Source organism: Rhinatrema bivittatum, chromosome 1, assembly GCF_901001135.1.
Source record: "Rhinatrema bivittatum chromosome 1, aRhiBiv1.1, whole genome shotgun sequence".
Classification (NCBI taxonomy): Eukaryota; Metazoa; Chordata; class Amphibia; order Gymnophiona; family Rhinatrematidae; genus Rhinatrema; species Rhinatrema bivittatum.
Genome location: NC_042615.1, coordinates 704,434,069 through 704,457,653, shown reverse-complemented (window position 1 = coordinate 704,457,653; position 23,585 = coordinate 704,434,069). Strand labels below are relative to the sequence as shown.

At 44.2% G+C, this 23,585-nt stretch overlaps 1 protein-coding gene across 2 annotated transcripts in view; it reads left to right on the top strand.

The window, feature by feature from the left end:
* Nucleotides 1–21,836, top strand: part of SREK1 (splicing regulatory glutamic acid and lysine rich protein 1) — a 323,133-nt gene extending 301,297 nt beyond the window's left edge. For both annotated transcript variants that reach the window (XM_029575998.1, XM_029575991.1), the window contains exon 12: nucleotides 19,745–21,836. In XM_029575998.1, the coding sequence (XP_029431858.1) occupies nucleotides 19,745–19,909 (165 nt within the window). In that variant the 3' untranslated portion in view covers nucleotides 19,910–21,836. The remainder of the gene's footprint in view (nucleotides 1–19,744) is intronic.
* The last annotated feature ends 1,749 nt before the right edge of the window (nucleotides 21,837–23,585 follow it).

Sequence of the window (23,585 nt, the reverse complement as noted above, 5' to 3'; positions counted from 1 at the left end):
GGTAGCAAAGAAATCGAAGCACAGTGGACCACAACAGTCCAAGCACCCATATCATTCAATTCTACATGGGTTAAAACGAAGACATCAGTCTCCAGATGTACCTCATTCCACCTCTTCAGATTCCAGTTCTACAGAGGTGAAATCAAAACGTATAAGACGATCGCCGTCAGGAAGTGGGAATCCATACAGGATCATCGTCACACCATCACCATAGGCGATCATGTCACTCACATCAAAAGGCTGTGAAGACGAGGGACACATGGGAAGTGAGTCCTTCTACTTCTAGGTCATCTCACACACGAAGTGCAGGCATCTTATCTCGTAGAGACATAATACAAATCACTTCCTCTGCTGCATCTACATCCTCATATAATTCTGTTAAGACCACAGAGGGCAAGATGGGGAAGTATGATGTGCCAAGTGCTTCCCTTCAAATTCCTCCGGGGCAACCTAAAGCATGTGAGTTACCAAAACAATCTGGTCGTTCAGCAATGCCTCCTTAAACAAAAGAGGCATTTTTTCAATTATCCCAATCATTGGCAGGGTTTTATGAAACTCTTCAATCATCCTTTAAGATGTCTAACGAACTATCTGTGAGTTCCCCGGAACACAGTATACATTAGAGATGTGAATCGTGTGATCGATCGTCTTAACGATCGATTTTGGCTGGGGGGGGGGGGGGAATCTGATTGTTGCGGTTTTGTTTTTTTTTTTTTAATCGTAAATTGGGGGAGGGTGGGAAAACCGGCACACTAAAACAACCCTAAAACCCACCCCGACCCTTTAAAATAAATTCCCCACCCTCCTGAAACCCCCAAAATGTTTTAAATTACCTGGGGGTCCAGTGGGGGGGGGGGTGTCCCGGTGTGATCTTCCACTCTCGGGCCGTATTGCTGTATTGCAAAATGGCGCCGGCCATATGGCCGGCGCCATTTTGCAATACGGCCCAAGTGCAGGAGGTCGCTCCCGGACCCCCGCTGGACTTTTGGCAAGTCTTGTGGGGGTCAGGAGGCCCCCCCAAGCTGGCCAAAAGTCCCTGGGGGTCCATCGAGGGTCCGGGAGTGATCTCCTGCGCTCGTGACGTCGGGGGACAGGAACCAAAATGGCGCCGTAGCTACCTTTGCCCTGTCATATTAACGCAGCCGTGGCCCGAGAGTGGAAGATCACACCGGGACCCCCCACACTGGACCCCAGGTAATTTAAAACATTTTGGGGGGGTTCGGGAGGGTGGGGGATTTATTTTAAAGGGTCGGGGTGGGTTTTAGGGTTGTTTTAGTGTGCCGGTTTTCCCGCCCTCCCCTTCCCCTCCCTCCTCCCCCGATTTACGATTTTTGACGATAAATCAGGGGAATTCCTATTGTATTGCACCTCTAACGATTTTTGACGATTTAAAATATATCGGACGATATTTTAAATCGTCAAAAAACGATTCACATCCCTAGTATACATACCTCTAGAGAACCGTCGGTGGAGCCTCCAACATTCCCAATAGCAAAAAGACAAATTTCACAAATTCAACAGCAAAATACATCTATCGATTCTCTGTCTCCGCAAACATCCCCATCGTCATCTACTGGATTCCCATTAGATCCGCAGGAACAACCGCACGAACCATATTCCCTTCCAGAGGACCTGACATACCCAAAATGTTTAGAAAAATTGGGCACGATATTACATCTGGAGGTACAAAAGGAGACAAGACCTTAGGTCAGAAAACTTTGCTCTCCTAAAGATTTTCGATGCTCCAGGAGAACCAACATCTCTTCCACCACAGGAACTATTACATACAGTCTTAAATCGTGGGAAACACCTTACTCTGTCAGCGGTTTCAAAGAAAACGGGTATAAAATTTCATATGCGGAAAACATCGCCTTACTCTATGCCACAACTACCACATGCTTCAATTGTGGTAGAATCTGCAATGCAAAGATTCAAAAAAGCAAAATTGCATACCTCATATCCACCGGGCAGAGATAACTGATATTTAGATGAGTTTGGTAGAAAGATGTACCACAACTCAATGTTGAATGCCCGTATTATGCACCATCAATTCTACATGGTACAATACCTATATGAGTGCATACAAGCCACAAAAGGTATGCTTTCCTCGACGGCAGATCAGATACCATCGCCTCTTCATGACATATGAGGAGTGTTCTCGACACCACCTGCGGTCGATATATGAGGGATTTGAAACATCTTCTAGAGCGTCTGCAACAGCCATCGCAGCCCGTAGGATGGCATGGTTACATTCTAGTACGATATGAGAAGATTTACACGAGAAACTAACAAACCTCCCGTGTACAGGAGACAACCTGTTCGGAGAACGATTTCAAGACACAATCGGCAAATTAAAAGAGGAAGCTCTAGCAGTCCAATCCTTAACGTCACAACCTCACTACTCGACCACGCATCGTTATATAGGATCTGCTTGTAGACAATCCTTTGCCCGTAGGCCTTACAGGTCTCATCAATCCTTTCGTACACAGACGTATCCATCTTACCAGCATCCTCTGCCGCAACAACTCAACGTAGGGGTAAGCCGCGTAACCAAAGACAGCAGACACAGCAACCGGCTGCTGCAGTAAAATCAACAATAAACAATAAAGTCTAGCTCAAATGAAAAGGATTGTATATGGTCATTTCATTTGAGCTAGACTTGTTTATTGATATCTCAAGTGTCTAGCATTCACTGGACCTTTTTTTTGAGCAGTAAAATCAGCGCCATCGTTTTCATAACCCAGCCACCACCACTACATCATGCACCAACTGGCAAAATTCATTCTTGCCTGGCAGCCTGGGAGAGAATAACAACCGATCAATGGGTTTTAGAGAGAGTACGACATGGCTACCAACTCCAATGTACCACAAAACCCATACTACCTCACCTTTCCACTCTAAAGAGTCAAAGCTTCCAACCACAACTGGGGGAGGAAATTGCTTTGCTTCGCAAACAGCAGGCCATTCGGATTTTCCCGAAAATCCGACAGACAGGGTTTTATTCCCCATACTTCCTCATACCCAAAAAGTCGGGTGGCCTTCGCCCCATATTAGATCTACGGGAATTGAACAAATTCCTGACCAAAGAGAAATTCAAGATGGTATTGTTGAAATCAATCCTACCTCTGATTCAACCCAACGACTGGATGTGTTCCATCGATCTGAAGGATGCTTACACACATATTCTAATCCATCCATCCTCTTAGCATTACCTATGCTTTCGCTACGGCCATTAACACTACCAGTACAAGGTTCTTCCCTTTGGACTATCAGCTGCACCCAGGGTTTTCACCAAATGCATGGTTGTGGTGGTGGCTCATCTTAGACAACAGGATATGACCATCTTTCCATATCTGGACAATTGGCTAATAATAGCCTCGACCCCGGACATCTTACTCAATCACCTTCGACGAGTGATACAGTGCTTACAGGAATTGGGGCTAGTGATCAATTTTCAGAAATCACATCTCCAACCAACGCAAAGGCTACAGTTTATAGGAGCAAGCCAGGACACCGTTCGCAACCGGGCATATCTCCCAACAGAAAGAATAACACAACTACGTCAACTTCTCTACTCGTTGAACAACACTCAAAGGCCATTGGCGAGACAAAGTTTGGTAGTCCTCGGCCACATGGCGGCGGCTATTTTCACGGTTCCCAATACCAGGCTACACATGAGACGCCTGCAATGGGGACTAAAACGTCAATGGAAACAACACTCACAACCATTGACACAGAAGTTATCATTGACCTCTGAGATGAAACAGGACATAACATGTTGGCTCCTAGACTCCACCCTTCCAAAGGAGCATTATTCAGTCCTCCTCATAACGCTGTTCTAACCACAAATGTATATTTTATTTTTATTAAAGGCTTTTCTATACCGAATTTCTTGATACAAATCAAATCAGCTCGGTTTACATCAAACAATTAGGAACTATAACCAACCAAACAGTAAATACAATTTGAAGGAGAGTAAAGTTACATTATAACAAGGATGTATAACTTGGAGGAGGAAAAATAAGAGGGGGACGAGAGATTAAGATATACATTGGGATGGGGAGCACATCTCGAGATTTATGAAACCCAAGGGTTATGGACAATCTCTGAGCAGACTCTACAGATAAATTTATTGGAGCTCAGAGCAATTCGAAATGCGTTACAAGTGTTTCAAGATCACTTAAAGGGCTGCAGGGTCATGATCTACACAGACAATCAAGTGGCAATGTTTTATATCATCAAGCAAGGAGGGTCCGGTTCATGGTCCCTTTGCAAGGAGACCCTGACAATCTTCAAACATGCTCACCAACATTGCATACATCTGCAAGCAACTTACCTACCAGCAGTAGCAAATACAAGAGCGGACAGACTAAGTCGCATCTTTCATCCTCACGAATGGACACTCAATTCGCCCAGGACATCTTAATTCAGTGGGGGCCGCCAGCAATAGATCTCTTTGCAACAGAGATCAATGCTCAGGTTCCCAAATTCTGCTCGATAAGACCAAGTCAGTTCAGGATCGCCCAGGATGCCTTCCTCATTCCATAGACAACAGGCCTCCTGTATGCCTTTCCTCCCATACCATTCATAACATAAAAAAATAAATAAATAAACCCTGCGCGTCATGACATGGACACCATCCCAACCTGAGCGTTAAAGGAAATTGCTCATCCCATAGCCCCAACAATAGCAGCAATCATCAACAAATCTCTTATGGAGGGCGAGCTTCCTACCAAACTAAAAATCGCTACAATCACGCCACTACTAAAGAAAAAAAACCTTAACCCAGAAGATTTAAACAATTACCGCCCAATTTCAAACCTACCCCTCTTTGCTAAATTGACAGAGAAAGCGGTTCTGAAACAACTAAAAGAACATCTTGACGACAACAAAATACTATTTCCCACACAACACAGTTTTAGGAAAAACCTCAGTACAGAAACCCTTCTACTCAATCTTTCTTGACACCTTACTAAGAGGCTTCGATAACAAACTAGATCACCACCTGATCCTTCTCGATCTGTCAGCAGCCTTTGACATAGTGGACCACAAAAGGCTTATTTCTAGTCTGGAATCCATCGGGCTCGCTGGAAAAACCCTTAACTGGTTTACCTCTTTCCTCAAAAACAGGTTTTTCAAAGTCTCCTACAACAGCATTTCATCTGAGGCCATCCCTCTGGAAACAGGAGTTCCTCAAGGATCGGCTTTATCGCCCATTCTCTTTAATATCTACCTTCTACCTTTATGCCAACTCCTATCAAGCCTTAACATCATTTTCTACATGTATGCTGATGACATACAATTTCTCATCCCTATAACTTCATCCTTAGAAGACGCAATGTCAAAAGCAGCCTCACACCTTGATGCAATACGAAAGCTACTAAACAACCTAAAATTATGCTTAAATATGAGCAAAACAGAATGTATTCTAATTACAAGAAAAAACTCTGGTACAACATCCACTCCACCCTTCCAATTTGACAACATTCAAATTCAACTTAAAGACACCGTTAAAGACCTTGGTATTTGGCTAGATAATGAGCTAAATTACAAAAAACACATCACAACAAGAACAAGAGAAGGCTTCCACAAAATTCAAATACTCAAACACCTAAAACCGCTGCTCCACCCCCAGGATTTCAGAACCATTCTTCAAGCCCTCATCTTCTCCAGTTTGGACTACTGCAACTCCCTTCTAATAGGCCTTCCTAAATCAACCTTAAGACTACTGCAGTTATTCCAAAATGCAGCTGCCAGAATTCTGACTGGTAAAAGAAAATTCGATCACATATCCCCAGTACTCTACAACTTACAATGGCTACCGATTGAAAAAAGAATAGAGTACAAAATCCTCACAATCCTACACAAGACAATTCATAAAGCAGACTACACTGCCCTGGACAATATTATACATTTACATAAATCATCACGTACAACAAGGTCAACATATAAAATTCAGCTGGATGTTCCTTCACTACCAGAAGCCAAACTATCCTCCACAAGAAATAGAGCCATCTCCATCGTCGGCCCAAAATTATGGAACTCATCACCTCAATTCGCAAGAAAGCTTTAAATCTTTTAAAAAAGATCTTAAAGCTTGGCTTCTCACACAGTCTTGCAATGGCTGCTCACCCAATGACAGCAGAGCATAAATCTTTGATCACATCTACTGCGCGATCCATTTTATGCTAGCAATCCCCCTTCTACGACGACCGCCCCGACTCACAGAAACCTTTCTCGTTTTTGTTACGGTATCAACCGTCCCCCTACAAGATTTGTATACAGTCATTTATCTAATGTATATTGTATTCATTGACTTAAGTTATTGTTCTGATTCAATTTCCATTATACTGTTATGGATTTAAATGTAACTGGTTTGTTATAATGTAAACCGGAGTGAAGGCAATGTCTGCTATACCTCGGTATATAAACGAATGCTAAATAAAATAAATAAAAAACAATTCATCTGAATTATCACCCTTGAAAACCATCTCTGGAACCGGTATCTCACCAACATCCTCATTAGTGTAAACAGAAACAAAGAATTAATTTAGTCTTTCTGTAATGGCCTTATCTTCCCTAAGATGTTAGATGACCCATCGGTCATCTAACAGTCCAAATGACTTCCTCACAGGTTTCTTGCTTCGGATTGAGTTTTTGCCTCTATGGCCAACTTCATTTCATATTCTTTCTTATCCTGCCTTATCAATGTTTTACACTTAACTTGACAATGCTTATGCTTTTTCCTATTTTCTACAGATGAATGCTTCTTCCAATTTTTGAAGGATGTCTTTATGGCTAAAATAGCCTCTTTCACCTCACCTTTTAACAATGCCAGTAATCATTTTGCCTTCCTTCCACCGTTGTTAATTCATGGATTACATCTGGATTGCGCTTCTAAGATTGTATTTTTACACAATGTCCACACCTGTTGTACACTTAACCTTTGCAGCTACACCTTTCAGTTTTCTTTCTAACTATTGTTCTCATTTTATCAAAGTTTCCCTTTTGAAAATTTAGTTTTAGAGCTGTAGATGTACATATTGTCCCCTTTCCAGTCATTAATTCAAATTTGATCGTTATGATTATTGCCAAGTTATCTCTCACCAAATCCTGCTTTCCACTAAGAATTCAATCTAAAACAGCTCCCTCTCTCGTTGGTTCTTGAACAATTGCTCTGTTAAGCATTCATTTATTCCATCCAGGAATTTTATGCCTCTAGCATATCCTAATGTTACATTTACCCAGTCAATATTGGGGTAATTGAAATCTCCTGTTATTACTACACTGCCAAATTGGTTAGCTTCCCTGATCTCTTAGCATTTCATCATCGTTGTCTGATAATTCTGGCCAGATGGATGATAGCATACTCCTATCACTATAGCTCTTACCCAACACCCATGGGATTTCTACCCATATAGATTCTACTGAGCATTTAGTCTCTTGTATGATCTTTATCCTGTTGGACTCTATACCTTCCCGGACATAAAGTGCTTCTCCCCCCCACCAAGTTGATGATCCCTATCATTTTGATATAATTTGTACCCTGATATAGCACTATCTCATTGGTTACCCCCCTTCTACCAGGTCTTTGAGATGCCAATTATGTCTATCTCAGCATTTATTGCCAAACATTCTAACTCTCTCATCTTACTTCTTAGACTTCTGGCATTGGCATACAGACATTTAAATGTACGTTTTTTGTTTGTATTAACAACCTTCTTTTCAGTTGATATGGATAATTTGGACTTCTTTAGCTCAGGGCCAAGGATTCTACTTGAGGTAGTTCCCCATCCTGAAAAGAAATGGCAGCTTGCACTCCATTCTCGACCTCAGGGCGCTGAACAGATTTCTCGCAAGAGAAAAAGTCAAGATGGTCTCTCTGGGCACGCTGATCCCCCTCCTCCAAAAAGGAGACTGGCTTTGCTCCCTGGATCTGAAGGAGGCATACGCACATATTGAGATTGTCCCCAACCACAGGAAGTACTTACGCTTCCTGGTGGGGAATGCACATTTTCAATACATTGAGCTGGCATCAGCCCCCCACGTCTTCACCAAATGCTTGGTGGTGGTGGCTGCCTACCTCAAGCGTAACTCGGTCCACGTATTCCCATACCTGGATGACTGGCTCGTCAGGAGCGACTCCAGCTCTGGGGCTGTACAAGCTCTGGTCCTGACGGCTCAGACAAGTCGCACCTCTGTCCGTCCCTGCAGCTAGACTTCATCGGCGCCAGGTTGGACACAGCACAAGTGAAAGATTTCTTGCCCAAGGACCTGGCGATTGCCCTCTCCTCGCTGGCTACCCTCATCCGCAACAACAGGAGGGTGCCAGCCAGTCTCCTGCTCCATCTATTGGGCCACATGGCGGCCTCTGTCCATATGACTCTTTTAGTCCGCCTCCGCATGAGGAGCCCTCAGTGGGCCTTGCAGTCCCAGTGGTGGCAGGCATCTCAGGGTCTGGAGGCTCCGATTATAGTCATGGACCCTTTCAGGCTATCTCTGACCTGGTGGGAAGCCCTTCCCAATCTAGAACGCAGGCTTCCCTTCCAGCCCGCGCCGCCCCAAGTGACCCTTTCACTGATACTTCTCCTCAGGGATGGGGAGGCCACACGAACGGCCTACACATTCAAAGCCTTTGGACTGCCGCCGAAGCACGTTGCCAGATAAACTTTCTAGAGCTTCAGGCGAAACTGTACCCCTTGCGGGCATTCCGGGATCAGTTGTCATCCAAGGAAGTTCTGATCCGGTCGGACAACCAGGTCCCGATGTGGTATGTCAACAAGCAGGGCGGCATGGGCTCGTTCCTCCTCTGCCAAGAGGCAGTGCAGATCTGGAACCGGGCCCTCTCCCAAGGGATGTATCTGCCAAGTCACCTCAATGTGCTTGTGGACTGTCTCAGCCGGTCCTTCCAGCCGCATGAGTGGTCCCTCAATCCGGCAGTAGTGGCTGGCCTCTTCTGCCGCTAGGGTACGCTGGATGTGGACCTGTTCACACCCCCCCTCAACCACAAGGTGACCAGGTTCTGCTCCTTAGTAGCGGGGAACGGCCATCCGGCCTTCGATACCTTCTCCCTTCACTGCGGGCAGGGCCTCCTGTATGCGTAGCTGCTTCTCCCATTCCTCTCAAAAGTTCTGTTGAAGCTTCAGGAGGACGGGATGACCATGATTCATGTGGCACTCTTCTGGCCTCGGCAGATTTGGTTCCCACTCCTCCAGGACCTGTCTGTGCATGTGCCCATTCCACTGGGAATGGCACCCGACCTCATATCACAGAACCAGGGCACCCTGCGCCACCCAAACCTTCGGGCACTGGCCCTCATGGCTTGGATGTTGAGCGCATGATTCTTCAGCCCTTACAGCTCTCAGACAGTGGTTCCTCGGTCCTGATCGAATCCCAGAAACCTTCGACCAGGAAGTCCTACACCTCAAAGTGGAAACACTTTTCCATCTGGTGCGGAGTCCATGGGTTTGGACCCTTTCCCGTGCCCTCTACCCCGGCTGCTGGACTACCTGTGGCACTTGTCTGAGTCTGGGCTCCAGACCAGTTCCGTCAGGGTACACCTCAGCACTGTCAGCGCGTACCACCGAGGTGTCGCTGGTATGCCTGTTTCGTCCCAGCCCCTCGTTGGCTGTTTCATGCAGGGTCTCCTCCAACTGAAGCCCCCCTCTTCAGCCACCGGCAGCATCCTGGTACCTCAACATTGTCTTGGCGAGACTGATGCAACTTCTCTTTGAGCCCCTACAGTCCTGTGATCTGACGTTTCTCACCTGGAAAGTCATGTTAATGGTGGTGATCACTTCCACTCGCAGGGACAGTGAGCTTCATGTCCTGGTTACATAGGCATTGTACGTGATGTTCTTCCACGACTGTGTGGTCCTGTGTGCACATCCTAAGATCCTGCCCAAGGTGGTGACTGATTTTCACATCAGTCAGTTGATTTTTTTTTTTACCCACCTTCTTTCTGAGGCCACATTCCCACCTTGGGGAACATGCTCTCCACACCCTGGACTGCAAACGGGCGCTAGCCTTCTACGTAGATCGCTCAACGAGTCACAGTCCACCCAGCTCTTTATGTCATTTGACCCCAACAGACTGGGTGCAGCGGTGGGTAAGCAAACCCTTTCGAACTGGCTGGCAAATTGCATCACCTTCAGCTAGCCAGCAGAGTGAAAGCTCACTCTGTGCGGGCCATGGCAGCGTCTGTAGCCCATTTGTGGGCAGTCCCTGTCGCAGAAATCTGCTGGGCTGCAACCTGGAGTTCTCTTCACACATTTGCAGCTCACTACTGCCTTGACAGGGATAGCCTCCAGGACAGTGCCTTTGGTCAGTCCGTCCTGTGCAACCTGTTCCAGACCTGAACCCAATTCTTTCTACTCGTGCTCCTTGTGGAACCAGACCACCCCCCGTTTTCCCCACAGTGCCGCAGTTGTGTCGTGCCCGTTGGCACCTTGTTTGGCCGCTGTTGATCTCTCTGGTTTAAAGGGGCAGTCTGGAGCTCTTTACTCACCCACATGTGAGGACTACCATCCTACTTGTCCTAGGAGAAAACGCAGTTGCTTACCTGTAACAGGTATTCTCCTAGAACAGCAGGATGTTAGTCCTCAGGAATCCCGCCCGCCTCCCCACGATATTGGGTTCACCGGTTTGTTTTATTTTTTCGCTTGTTTCTTTTGCTATGTTACGAGACTGAAGGGGGATATCGAGTGGACGCACGGATAGTAGCAGGCTGGGCATGCTCAGTCTGCTGGCCATTGTTTCTAGAAACTTTGACAAAAGTTTTCCGTGCTGGGCTCCATCGGATGATGTCACCCCCATGTGAGAACTAACATCCTGCTGTCCTAGGAGAACACCTGTTACAGGTTAGCAACTGCGCTTCAAATGTTCTTACCATGATAACCTTGTTAATTGAAACCCTTATGCAATAGCAGCTTCAGTAGAAGGAATACATCATGGACTCACTGTATTCTTTACTGGGAGGGGGGGTTAGGAAGGGTTTGGGGCGGCGGGATGTCATCATATTTGTTTCTATGTCATAGTGGTGGAGAGTGTATCAGAAGCCCTACACTCTCTGTGTCGTTTATATGATGTTGTTTATATCCTGTTGGAAACAAAAATTGTTGTAACGTAAAAGGGTATAAATTAAACAATTTTGTGGGTTTTGAAACTAAATGTACAAAGTAGAAACAATAAGACTAATTCAGAATCTATGCATGTAAAATAGGTGAACACCTAGGTTCCTTAGCACAGTTAATTGGCTAGTTAGAATCATGTACTTAAGTAATTCAGTAGCAAGTAAACCACGCTACAGAGCAAATCTGTATGACTGAATTTGGGCATCCTGTCCTACATAACAGTCCAAAAGATTTTGTTTGGTCTTCACCATAAAGATTAATGGGAACTCATCATGCCATGATCAAAAGAAATTTCAGAGGACCTATGAAAAAGAGTAGTTGATGGCCATCTGTTGACAAGACCATTTCTAAATGTTTTGTTCTGTCAAACAGTCTACAGATGGAAAAAATTGGAAAACTATAGTGTCTCTCCACAGGAGCAGTGGTCCTACCAAGAGCACCCCAAGAGAAAACTGGAAAATCATCCAAGGTCACAAAGACTAACATCTTAAGATCTGCAGGCCTCCCTTACTATAGCTGATGCGAGGGTTCATGTGTCAACCATCAGGAAAAACTGAATGGGAATGGTGTTCATAGGAAGATAGCTAGGAAGTAACCACTACTCTTTTAAAAGAAAATTGCTGCCTGCCTTAGGTTTGCCAAAGAGCATCTGGATGACCGACAAAATTTCTGAAGTAATGTTCTGTGGACAGATGATTCAAAAATACATTTTTGTCACAATAAATGTTTTGTCTGGCAAAAGTAGGAACCTTCCAAAGTAAGAACCTCATCCCAACTGTCAAAACGTGGTGGTGGAAGAATGGTGTAGGATGCTTAGCTGAATCAGGACCTGGACAGCTTGCCATCATTGATGATATGAATTCTGGTTTATACAGAATATTCTAAAGGAGAATGTTGGGTCAAAAGTAAGCAATGTAGCAAGACAATGATCCTAAACATTCAAGTAAATCTACTACAGAATGGCTGACGAGGAGGAAATTTCATGTTTTGCATTTGCCATATCAAAGTCCTGACCTAAACCCTACTGAAATGTTGTGGAAAGACTTCAAATGTGTCAGAGTTAAAACAATTCTGTTTGGAAGAATGGGCCAGAATTCCCCATGGGCTTATGTGAGAGATTGCTCAACAGTTACAGGAAATGTTTAGTTGACAATATTACAACTCAAGGAGGTGTCACCAATTAATGAATGAATAGTTCACATAAGTTTTCACACAGGATACTTATTGATTGATATATCCTTTTTGTCTGTTTATTCAGTGTGGTAATCTTTCTCTCTTATCAGGGTTTAGATTTCACTCTGATCATGTTTTGATTATAAATTGTGCTAAAACAAACCAACCTAAAGGGTTCACAAACTTTTTCTCAGCAGTGTAGTTTGGTGTAGTAATGCGTTTTGAGTTTCACTGATTAGTAATATGAAGAATCTGTTCTTATGGAGCTATATGATGTTTGAATTGACAAGTTAATATATAAAAAGGTTAATACAATTCATAATTGATAGGTGAGAGTTCTAAAGCCAGTGCTGTTATCTTTTGAGACTGTGTAAACAGATATATAAAGGATAGATTTTTGTTGCTCTCTGTATAAGCAGACAGTAGTTGAAATGATGTCTTAGAGAATTGCATGTGCACAGTGCATACACTGCAGATTTTAAAAGCATGCACACATGCTTTTTCTGGAGGACTTTTTGATGCTGCCTTCAATGGTTCTTAGAACAAATATAAGGCCTTTCTTTTACAGAAAATATTTTGGTTGATTGGAAGAGAATGACTTCCACAAGCAGCATTTCCTGGTAAAACTTTGTCTTCTAAATTGTACAGGCAATCCCCTATCTATCTTCTTGAATGTGGATTACACCTATTATATATCACTGGAAGAGCAAGTTTGCTTACCGTAAACTGTGTTTTCCGTAGATAACAGATGAATTAGCCATGCTGTCTGGGTCGTTGTCCGGGCGGCTAGGTGGTGGAGCTCTTTCGAACACTGAGTCTTTTCAGTGTAGTGTGCCTGCTTGGATCTTTCTGCACTGCCTCGATCTCCCTCAGTCCGTATCCAAGCAAGAGGAAATGGAGCAATAACTGTCTGGGCAGGAGGGTCAGCATGGCTAATTCATCTGCTATCTACAGAAAACACCGTTTACGGTAAGCAAACTTGCTCTTTTCCCGTAGATACAGCATGAATTAGCCATGCTGCCTGGGAATCCCCAGCTGATGTTTTGAGCACAAAATTCTCTGATCATATCCTAATGATGAGTTGAGGTAGTGCGCTCAAGAAAGTAGAGAAGATAGGCGGACAGTTCTTTCAAAAAGTGCCCAATCTGAGAATTGTTTTGCCCATGTCTGCATCAGCTGTGGTTTGCGTGTCGAAAAAGTAGTGAGCTGTGAACACGTGCAGTGAGAGGACCAGGTGGCTGCTCTGCAGATGTCTAGAATAGGCACCTCATGAAGGTGAGCTATTGAAGCAGCCATAGCACGGACTTGGGTGAGCCTTAGGGGAGGCAGACAAGGTCTCCGAACGTTTCTGGTGCAGTTTGAGATCCAGGACAAAAGGGTCATTTTGGAAATCGGCAGTCCTGGGGCATTAGGGTTAAATGACACAAAAAGCGGCATTTATAGTAAGCAAGTGCCCACTTACAATCCAGCATGTGCAGTTTATGCTCGCCCTCATTCTTATGTGGCTTTGGGTAAAAGGTCGGAAGGGCAGTGGATTGGTTGAGGTGGAAAACTGAAACCACTTTAGGAAGGAAGGCAGGATGCGAACGCAGTGTAACTTTGTCGTGCTAGAACTCCAGGTAGGGCACCAGGGCCTGCAGCTCACTGACCTGTCTTACGGAGGTGAGGGCGACCAGACAAAGCACCTTCCAGGAGAGGAACCTGGGATGGCAAGTGTCCAGTGGTTCAAAGGGCGGTAGCATCAATTGCTCTAGCACTACTTTTAAATCCCATGGAACTGGAGGTTTCCGGATTGGAAGGCTGAGACGTAAAACCCCCTTCATGAATCTTGAGATGAGCGGGTGACACGAGATTGGAGCTTCATTGTGCAGAGAATGGTAGGTTGCTTTGGCACAGAGGTGAACTCTGACAGAAGCCGTGGGTAGTCCCTTCCGTTAGAGAAGATGGAGGTAGTCCAGTAGTCGCTCAGGTGTATGGGTGAATGGGTCCATTTTGTTTTCTGAGGAAACTAAAATATCCTGAAGCTGAGGTGAAAGGTTCAGGTGGTGGAGTACCAGCCTTTCAAGCTCCACGCAGTGAGATTCAGAGATGAGTGAAGTGGATGAAGCATGGAGCCTCCCTCTTGGGTGATGAGGCTTGAATTGCTGCCCAGGGGAATCGGACGGTCCACTTATAGTCAAACTAGATACGTGTACTTCGGTTGCCTGGGCACGCTGGAGCGATGACAATGTGGTCTGCATTGTTCGTGATGTATACTGTGCGAGATATTTGAGGTATAAGGGGGGAAGGCGTAGAGTAGACCCCCTGTGCAGTCGATGAGGAATGCGTCCTGCGCTAGTCGGGAACTGGCATACACCGAGCAGAAGGTCTGTATCTTTCAATTTTGTTCTATAGCAAAGAGATCGACGCGTGGCAGGCCCCAGGTTTGAAAGATACTAGATACTACTTGTTAATTGGTACTACTTGTTAATTACTAGATACTACTTGTTAATTGGTTTCCCCTGTTTATTGTAAACCGGTACGATAAGACCTAGTCTTGAATATCGGTATAGTAAAAGAATTTAAATAAATAAAATCTTTCCGCCATGTCCTAATGGAGTTCCCACTCGTTGGGGCGAAAGATTCTCCTCAGTCTGTCGGCTTTGGAGTTGTTGATGCCGGGTAGGTATGTGGCTTGTAGGGTGATGGATTTGCTCTCTGCCCATTCCAGGATCCCCACAGCCTCCCTGCAAAGGTTCCAGGAACCAGACCCTCCTTCCTTATTGATGTAGAACATGGCGACTTGGTTGTCCGTATGGACCATGATTGTCTTCCCTTGGAGTACTTGTTCTAAGGCTAAAAGAGTGTTTCAAATGGCTCAGAGCTCCAGGAGGTTGATCTGTTGTGATCGTTCCCAGGCCTACCACAGGCCTTGAGTCTGAAGGTGGACTAGGTGAGCGCCCCATCCTTTAGGAAGCATCTGTGGTGAGGACGGTATGATGATCTGGGGGCTGCAGAGGTGCTTCTGTCGTGAGAGCACCTCTCACGACAGAAGCTTCTGTCCAAATCCCGTTTCATGCTGGGCGTGAGGGTGATAGGATTGGAGAACTGGTTCCATTGGGACTTCAGACCCCATTGTAAACAACGCATGTGAAAGGCAAGTGTGGGGAATGACATAGATAGATGCTGCCATGTGGCTGAGGACGGTCAGGATCTGGTGAGCAGGGGCAGTGGTGGCCTCCTGGAGGCGGCCAGTGAGCGATGTCAAAGCAAGGGCCCGGGATTTCGGGAGGAAGGCTCTGTCCCGAATGGTGTCGATATGAGCCCCAATGAATGTAAGACCTGAGTGGATTGCAGATTCTATTTCTCGTAGTTGACAAGCAGCCCTAGGTTGTCCAGGCAGTATATGGTTGCAAGAAGATTGGTCTGTAAGAGGGATGGATTGGGGGCCACCAGTAGCCAATCATCCAGGCAGGGAAATATTTGAATACACAGTCATCAGAGCTGAGCCACCGCTACCGCTAGGCATTTCGTAAAAACTTTGGGGGCTGAGGAGAGGCCAAATGGGAGCACCTTGTATTGGAAATGATGGCCAGTGGCCGTGAAGCATAGGTACCACCTGGACGTGGGATGCATTGGTATTTGCGAATAGGCATCCTTGAGGTCCAGTGAACACATCCAATCATTGGAGCAGAAGGGAAAGATGGACGAGTGACTTCATTTTTAATTTTTTTCTCGTCAAGTGTCTGTCAAGAGAACGCAGATCTAAGATGGGTCGTAACCCTCCCGACTTCTTGGGTGTGAGGAAGTATTGGGAGTAGAAGCCCTGGTGGAACTACGCAGAGGGTAGCTCGCGAATGCACTGTTGCTGAAGCAAGTTCTTGATTTCCTGTTGCAGGGGTGTGCAGTTAGGTGTTTCTGGCGCACCAGGTGCGGAGTGGATGGGATGGATTGAAAATTGAGGGTGTAGCCTTCCTGTATGATTTGTAAAACCCAAAGGTTGGATGTGATCACCTTCCATGTTGGAAAAAAGTGGGAGAGCCTGCCCCCCACCGGAAGCGTTAGCAATGGGTTTATCCGCCCTAAAAACTCTAAGGAGGCTTAGGGGGGTTGGAGTCCTGAGGCAGACGAGGAATGCGTTGGCGTTGTCGAGTCCCCTGTTGGGAAGACTGAGGACTTGGTGCATATTGTGCAGGCCGGTAGAATGGGTAAGGACGTTGCGGATACTAAGGCTTCCTATAGGAGGAGAAGTATCGCCTAGAGGAAATGGTATCAGAAGGGAGTGGACAGTGACATGGCCACCTTCTACTCCTTCAGCTGAGCTACAGTCTCTCTCAATTTGTCTCCAAAGAGATTATCTGGGAGACAGGGAAGGTCGGCAAGTTTTTTGTGTACGTCCTCGTGAATGGCACTCACTTGAAACCATGCTAAGTGTCGGGCAGTGATGGCATTGGCCTTGGACTTAGCCGAAGTATCGAACTCTTCATAAACAGTTTGGATGAGGTGCCGTAATCCTTCCTCTAAGTCGTGGAATTGTTCAGGAGGTCGTTGGTCTGGGGACTCCTCCTGAAGCAGGGGCTTTAGAGATAAGAACATAAGAATATGCCATACTGGGTCAGACCAAGGGTCCATCAAGCCCAGCATCCTGTTTCCAACAGTGGCCAATCCAGGCCATAAGAACCTGGCAAGTACCCAAAAACTAAGTCTAGTCCATGTTAACCACCGCTATTATTAGCAATGGTATTATATAAGTCAACTTAATTAATAGCAGGTAATGGACTTCTCGTCCAAGAACATATCCAATCCTTTTTTAAACACAGCTATACTAACTGCACTAACCACATCCTCTGGCAACAAATTGTAGACATTTGTACAGGTACTGAGTAATATAGAACTGGTGCTGTTGAAGTTTTGCATTCAGCATCCCAGATTGGAAATCCCTTTTTCCAAAGTCATCCAAGTATTTGGAATCTTTTCCAGGTGGAGTATTTGAGTGTAGAGGTAATTTTTTGGTCTTCTGCATAGCAGACTCAACTACTACAGAGGAATGAGGAAGTTGAACTGTGGAATAAAATGGTGACTGCTGTATACGAAATTTCAAGTTCATTTTGTGAGAGGTTGGTCGTCCCGCAAAAGGAGATTCCCAGGCCCTGGTCATGACAGTGTGAGAGGGCTCCATAGGTGATTCAAATATTTTCAGGATACCCAAGACTTCTGCTTTCAGGTCAGGAATTTTCCTGGTCTCAACATTGAGACATTGCCCCACGTTTTCCATGAATTTGGAATACGATAGATCCTCTGGTGGCGACACAGGCCTCTAGTGGTTCTGCAGGGTCAAAGGGGTACCTTGTAGAGGATTCTGGTAAAGTGAAAGGTTGGGGGAAAACATCCCCAGGAGGAGAAGTCGGTAGAGGTGGGCTGGGAGGAGAAGGATCTGGACTGAGGCTTTCCTGTGGCGATGGAGGGGCTTCCAGGGGTATCTTGGCTGGACATTTTCCCTGTTGCTCAATGGTAGTAATAAATTGAGAAAGTATAAGGGAAATCTGAGACATTGCCTGAGAGGCCAAGGGGTCCTGAAGGACTGGCATAGGATCTCTGTGAGCATTGGGTACTGGTCTAGGCACCCTGTGAGCACCGCTGGGTGCCTAGGCACCACAGGATGTCTGTGTCTGGACTTCTTGGTTGAAGTAGATCAGTAGGAGGCTGCTTGTCTCTTTTGCAAGGGTTCCTGGAGTCCTGATTTCTTCCTATACTGTGAGGAAGTGGACAGGCCAGAGTAAATCCTGGATGAGGCCGAGGAACTGTGAGAGGCGGCTGGAGAAGAAGGCGCCACATCGGAGTCTACCACTAAGAGTGGGGAAGATTCCCTGGGTCATTTGTGCCCTGACGATGGCTTTTTTGGTGTTTTGGTGACACTGTGCGTCGAGGGCATTGACGTAGATTTGCTTCGGTGCGTTGTCAATGTTTTGTGTTTGTGCTTTGGTGTTGAATCGCGTGGTTGGCTCACCGAGTCAGATGAGTCGGTGATGCGTTGGGGGCTCGAAGCTGCTCGGCACCGATGGCATCTTCAGCGCCGTCGACACATCTCCTGCTTCGGCGCCGGTCCAGACAAACCAGGAGGCCCTACCGAGGAAGCTCGACGAAGCGTCAACGTTTTGGAGGTCCGGGGGGTCCCGGAGAAGAATTAGTCAAGTCTTCGGAAGGGGCACACGATCCCGATGCCACTTCCCACAGTTTGGCAATCCTGGCAGCCCTTTGGCGCTGGGCTCGGGGGGGGGACGGACATGCAGGTTGTCTAGTCGTGTTCTGGACCGAGGCAGGTGTAGCATCTGGCGTATCTGTCAGACATAATTTTGCCACATTGGCAAAACTTGAATCCCGGTGACTGCGGCATTTCAATGAAAAAGCACATTTTTTTTTCTCAGAAAAAGTTTTGTGAGGAGAAGAGCAGCTCCGCGTGCAGTTAGGCGCGCAGAAAAAAAACGGACTGAGGGAGATCCGGGCAGCGCAGGAAGATCCAAGCAGGTGCGCTACACTGAAAAGACTCAGTGTTCTAAGAGAGCTCTGCCACCTAGCCGCCCGGAGGACATCCCAGACAGCATGGCTAATTCATGCTGCTTATCTATGGGAAAATAAGACTACTCAAGCCTATCATGCTCAGATGAGGAGAGAAGGGATGGCAGGAATTGGAGGGGGTTATTTTCTTAGTTAAGGTATTTGAACTCAGATGCGTATGGATTCCTGAGAGCTGTTTTGCTAAATATACTTGATAGCCTTGCTTGTGATCTTAGACTTAGGCAGGATTCTCATCCCTTCTAGACTACATATACAGTACAGTATGGATTATAAAGAAGGATGTTTATTGACAATGTAAACTTGGTCTATTAGACTCTGAAAGCATACTTTTATCTAGCTGAATTTACATACATATCTCTTAGAATTTTGGATGTTTATTCTTTGTGTATACAGACCTAGATTTAAGCATAGGCAATTTAGGCAACTGCCTCCAGTGCCCATATTTCATAAGTGCTTGGGGGTGCCTCAGTCATGCCATTATCTGGGCCTCCTACCACACCACTGTTCTCTATAAAACTCCTACAGGAAAACTTACCGTGGGGCCTGTAAGCTGGTGCTCATAAGCTTTGCGGTTGCCCCTGCTCCTTGCATGGATTTCTGTGGTAACAGGAAGTCTGTGTGGGAGAAGGTTGTGGGGCTAGGTCCTGTGCTGTGATTTCTTGCAGGAATTTTGAAGAGCACAGTGCTGCAACAGCTCCAGGTGAAGGGGAGATGTAGAAGAAGATGAGTGCAGTCTGAGAGGGGGGGAATGCCCTTTTTGCCTATGAACACCCAAATTTGAAAACCAGCTCTGTATGTATACAGTGTCAAGCATTGTAATGGCTTGTTTTATGGTAAACACAATAACATTTAAACAAAATTTAACTTTTCACCTGTCTTGCTAGGAGAATGATAACAGCAAAGAGGAACAGAACACAGAGAACAATAAAGAATTGGAATTGGAAGAGAAAGAGAAAGAGGCGCACGAGGAAGATGAAGAGAAGCTTCAGCAGAATGGGAACTGTCAGCTTACTGAGGAAAATATTCCTTGTACTACAGAAGTGGTATAATGCAAGGAATCAACCTTCAGCCAATGGGAGTTTATGCACCCTCAAAATGGAAAGAAATTACAGAGCAATGCAAATGACCCGGTTGATGTGTACTAGCAGCTCTTACCCGAGACAGCTTTGTTGTTGTTTTTCGGTTCTGTTGTCTTTTTAAAAGCAAGAAAATATACAGACTAGTGCTGAGAAAAAGGCTGAGACTCATCAGAACTGTTCATGCCGTATGTAAGAATTCTAGTATCAACGTGATGGCTACGTTTTATAAACAAAAAAAATGGTTTTGTGTTAGTATTTGCCAACTGCTGCTAAATTTCTCCATTTCCACATTTATAGGTTTACCATCCAAAAAGTAGGAGATATACACTGGCGGTTGTTAAGATGTTAGTTTTCTGGCTTCTGAATTTTGTATTGTTAATGTTGATTTTATTTCCATTTCCATATTTACTGTTTAACAACATGCTAGGAATATTGTGACAAAATATACATTGACCCCCATGTAAATAAAAACTGTTTTTTAACCCTCATTTACAGTTAAAGTGAAACACCACAAAAGTAACTTAAGTTTGCATTTGCAGTTTGTGTATTTTTTTTCCTGCGTATTTGAATCTGAATCTTATGAGGTCAATTGGTCATTAGTATTCATAAACTGTGAAGAAAAACTGTAATATACCAGTGCATGCTGCAATTGATATTAAAAAAAACATAAATCACCATCTTGCATACTAAACAATAGTTTGTATTTGAAAGTGAACACAGTAGTTTTAATTTCCTGCCAATACTAGAATTTGTTTTCATTTTTAAAAGTATTGCAATTAATCTAACTCACTGCAGGTGGTATAGGTGCTGTTCTGAAAAATACAAAAAAAATCAATTGTTTCTTCAAATTAGAATAAATGGGAGCACAAGCTGCAGCATTAGTGCCTTCTTAAAACACAGGATCCTGTTTTCTAGAACTTTACATGTACGCATGCCTTTCGGTTTATTTACACATGATTTGGGTGGAAATTCAGCTGAAAGCCATGAACAATGATGTTAGTGTGTTACGGACGCTTAGACTGTGACACATTTTTTAATGATTAGCACTCAAAGAGTTGACTGGTCATGTGGCAAGGTCTGATTTATAGCTTGAAGTGAAATTGCAGTTTTGGGACCATCCTGTTTTTTACTGTGATAGCTAAAACCAGTTCTATCTAAATCAGAGAAAAGCCCTTTACAAACATTCTTTGTATTAGATAGCCTTACTGAGTGCTTAGTTTATCCTTTATTGCTGATAGTATAGCTTGGAAGGAATTTTATGAGAATTATGTTTTTAAAGACTGATTTCACTTATCTGAATGTTAAATATAAATTCAATTATAAGGGAAATGTGAGTGTGGAGTATTACATATGTATTTGCCATGAAGAAAAAGCCTGAATGTTTTATGATCAGTTTGCTTAGCACTGCAAACACTGAAATCAAGGGTAACTATATTTTAATACAATCAAATTACTGAATTGCCTTACTTTATTAGGAATGCAGGTGGAGAATAGTGTGCAGCGAGTTACATCTGTGGTGTTAACATGTTGAGTCATAGGCACTCAGTTTGATTTTTCTCATGGTTTAACTATGAAATCTATATTTGTGTGAAAAAATAAACCCAGTTTGAAGTATTGAAGCCCAATTTGTGAAGCTGCTCAATTCTTCTTTTCTGGATATTAGACACCTACCACAGTATAAATTGAAACTGAAAAAATACTTTACTATGTAAAGTATGTCATTTGTGATCTGGCAAATCAACAGCTTATTTTGCTTTAACAATGATAGATTGTATGTCAAGGGGAAAGACTGACATTGTGTGACGTGGGGCAGCAGCTACCTAAGAGAAATAGAGTGAAGAGATTGTATACCTATTACCTTTGGTATCATTTCACTAATAAACCTTCAAGTATTTTAGAGGGAAACTGTGTATATTTTTTATGTTCCCAACTTTAAAACCAATAATTACATTCAGGAGCTGTTTTATTGTTTTTAGTCACAATTTTATTAACGTTTAAAGGATGTAATCATATTTTATACATTTCAAACATACAATCCAGTTTACCCAAAGTATTAGTGTTCTATGCTGCATTAAAAATATAAGGATTCTGATTCGAACAAGTCAGGCTGTAATATAACATGTATTTTAAAGACTCTACTAATTGCATTTAAACCTTTTAAAATAAAATTTAACATAGAAAACACCCCCTTCCATGGGTTGGCTCAATGTCAAGTGCTATGGGGAAGACCTGAGTTCAAATCCAAGGTCTGGTTTTTGATCCCAGGGCTGGTTGGAGATGCTGCAGATGCAGTGTTCACATGCACTGGGGAAAGGGAGTCTCAACAGCAAGAACAGGTGGCCAGAATTAGGGTCCATGTCAGCTGAGTTCCAGAGGGAGCCATAGTTTGTGGTGCCTGACCAAAAGCTGCCACTGTGATGACTAAGTTGGGAGAGGATATAAAAATGAGGCAAACAAAGCCTGGGTAGTTACAAATGAAGACTTTTGGTGCTGTAGCTCAAACAAACAAAAAAAAACAAACAAACCGGGAACCCCCAAATACACTTGGGGGTGAGGTTTGGTAATTTCAGAGCAGTTCTCATTTATTTAGTGCATGTCTTGTACTATATAGTATAAAGATACATTCTCACATTAAAACTAATTAAATGACTTCAAAATAGAATGCTTGGCAGCAGAATTAAAGCTGTTTTCCACAATTCCAGAGACAGGGTCCAAATAGTCGATGGATTAAGCAGTGTTCATTTTGCCTTTGCTAACATTTCTGATGATCTAGTAAATCATTTTGTTAAAGGTGTAATCCAAGATTTTTCTCTATTTTAGTAATAATGGTCCAAAAGTTTCCAAAGTTGTATGTACACCAAGCTTTCAATGCAATGTATTAGTCTAACAGAAATTAGATTTTGGCTTTCCAGATTTGTCATATTTTCATTTCTGCATATCTAGTACTTCCTTAGGAAGTTAAGTACATCCCTATTTTGTACCAATCTAGAAGATTTGTTCGATTTTTACCTTCAGCAACAGCCATAGCAATACTGGAGTTGAATCCATGTTTAGAAAACATAGGCTTAGAGAAGTTATCCATTGTCTCAGGTTTACTGCTGCCTCTTTTGTCCTTTACCTAGATACTGTCTGTTTCAACAGGCATTCTGAACATATTTTTCTTCCATTCATTTCTGTCCTGGGAAGAGACAGGTAGTTACAGCAAATATTTATAGGCTTTTTTCCTACTTTTAATTCTTATTTCCTTATCTTCTTGGTAGAATAGTCCACACCTGGGTTTAGCTCCCCTGCAACAGATGGAGGCAGAAAAGATTCTGATTTGCTAACATCACTGCTTGGGTACAATGAAGCCAACAGCAACACATTTCTCTAGCTCAAGCAGGTGGAAGATGGGTTGAGGAGATAAATTGCTCCCAGAAAGTGTCACCTGACAGCATAGCAACCAGTGCAATAGGGACAAGCAGGGAGATCGGTGACTTTTCCTTTAGCTTGATCCTGGAAGGTGGTGCAACTTTGAAGGATGCTTTGGATAGAAGGATCAAAGTGGGTCTGAAGTTGTCCTTCGAGGTAGCCACTCTGATTCTACAAAATATAATTTGCAGTAGTTTTATGTCTTGGGTATGTCTGAATTGGATACAACAGCATC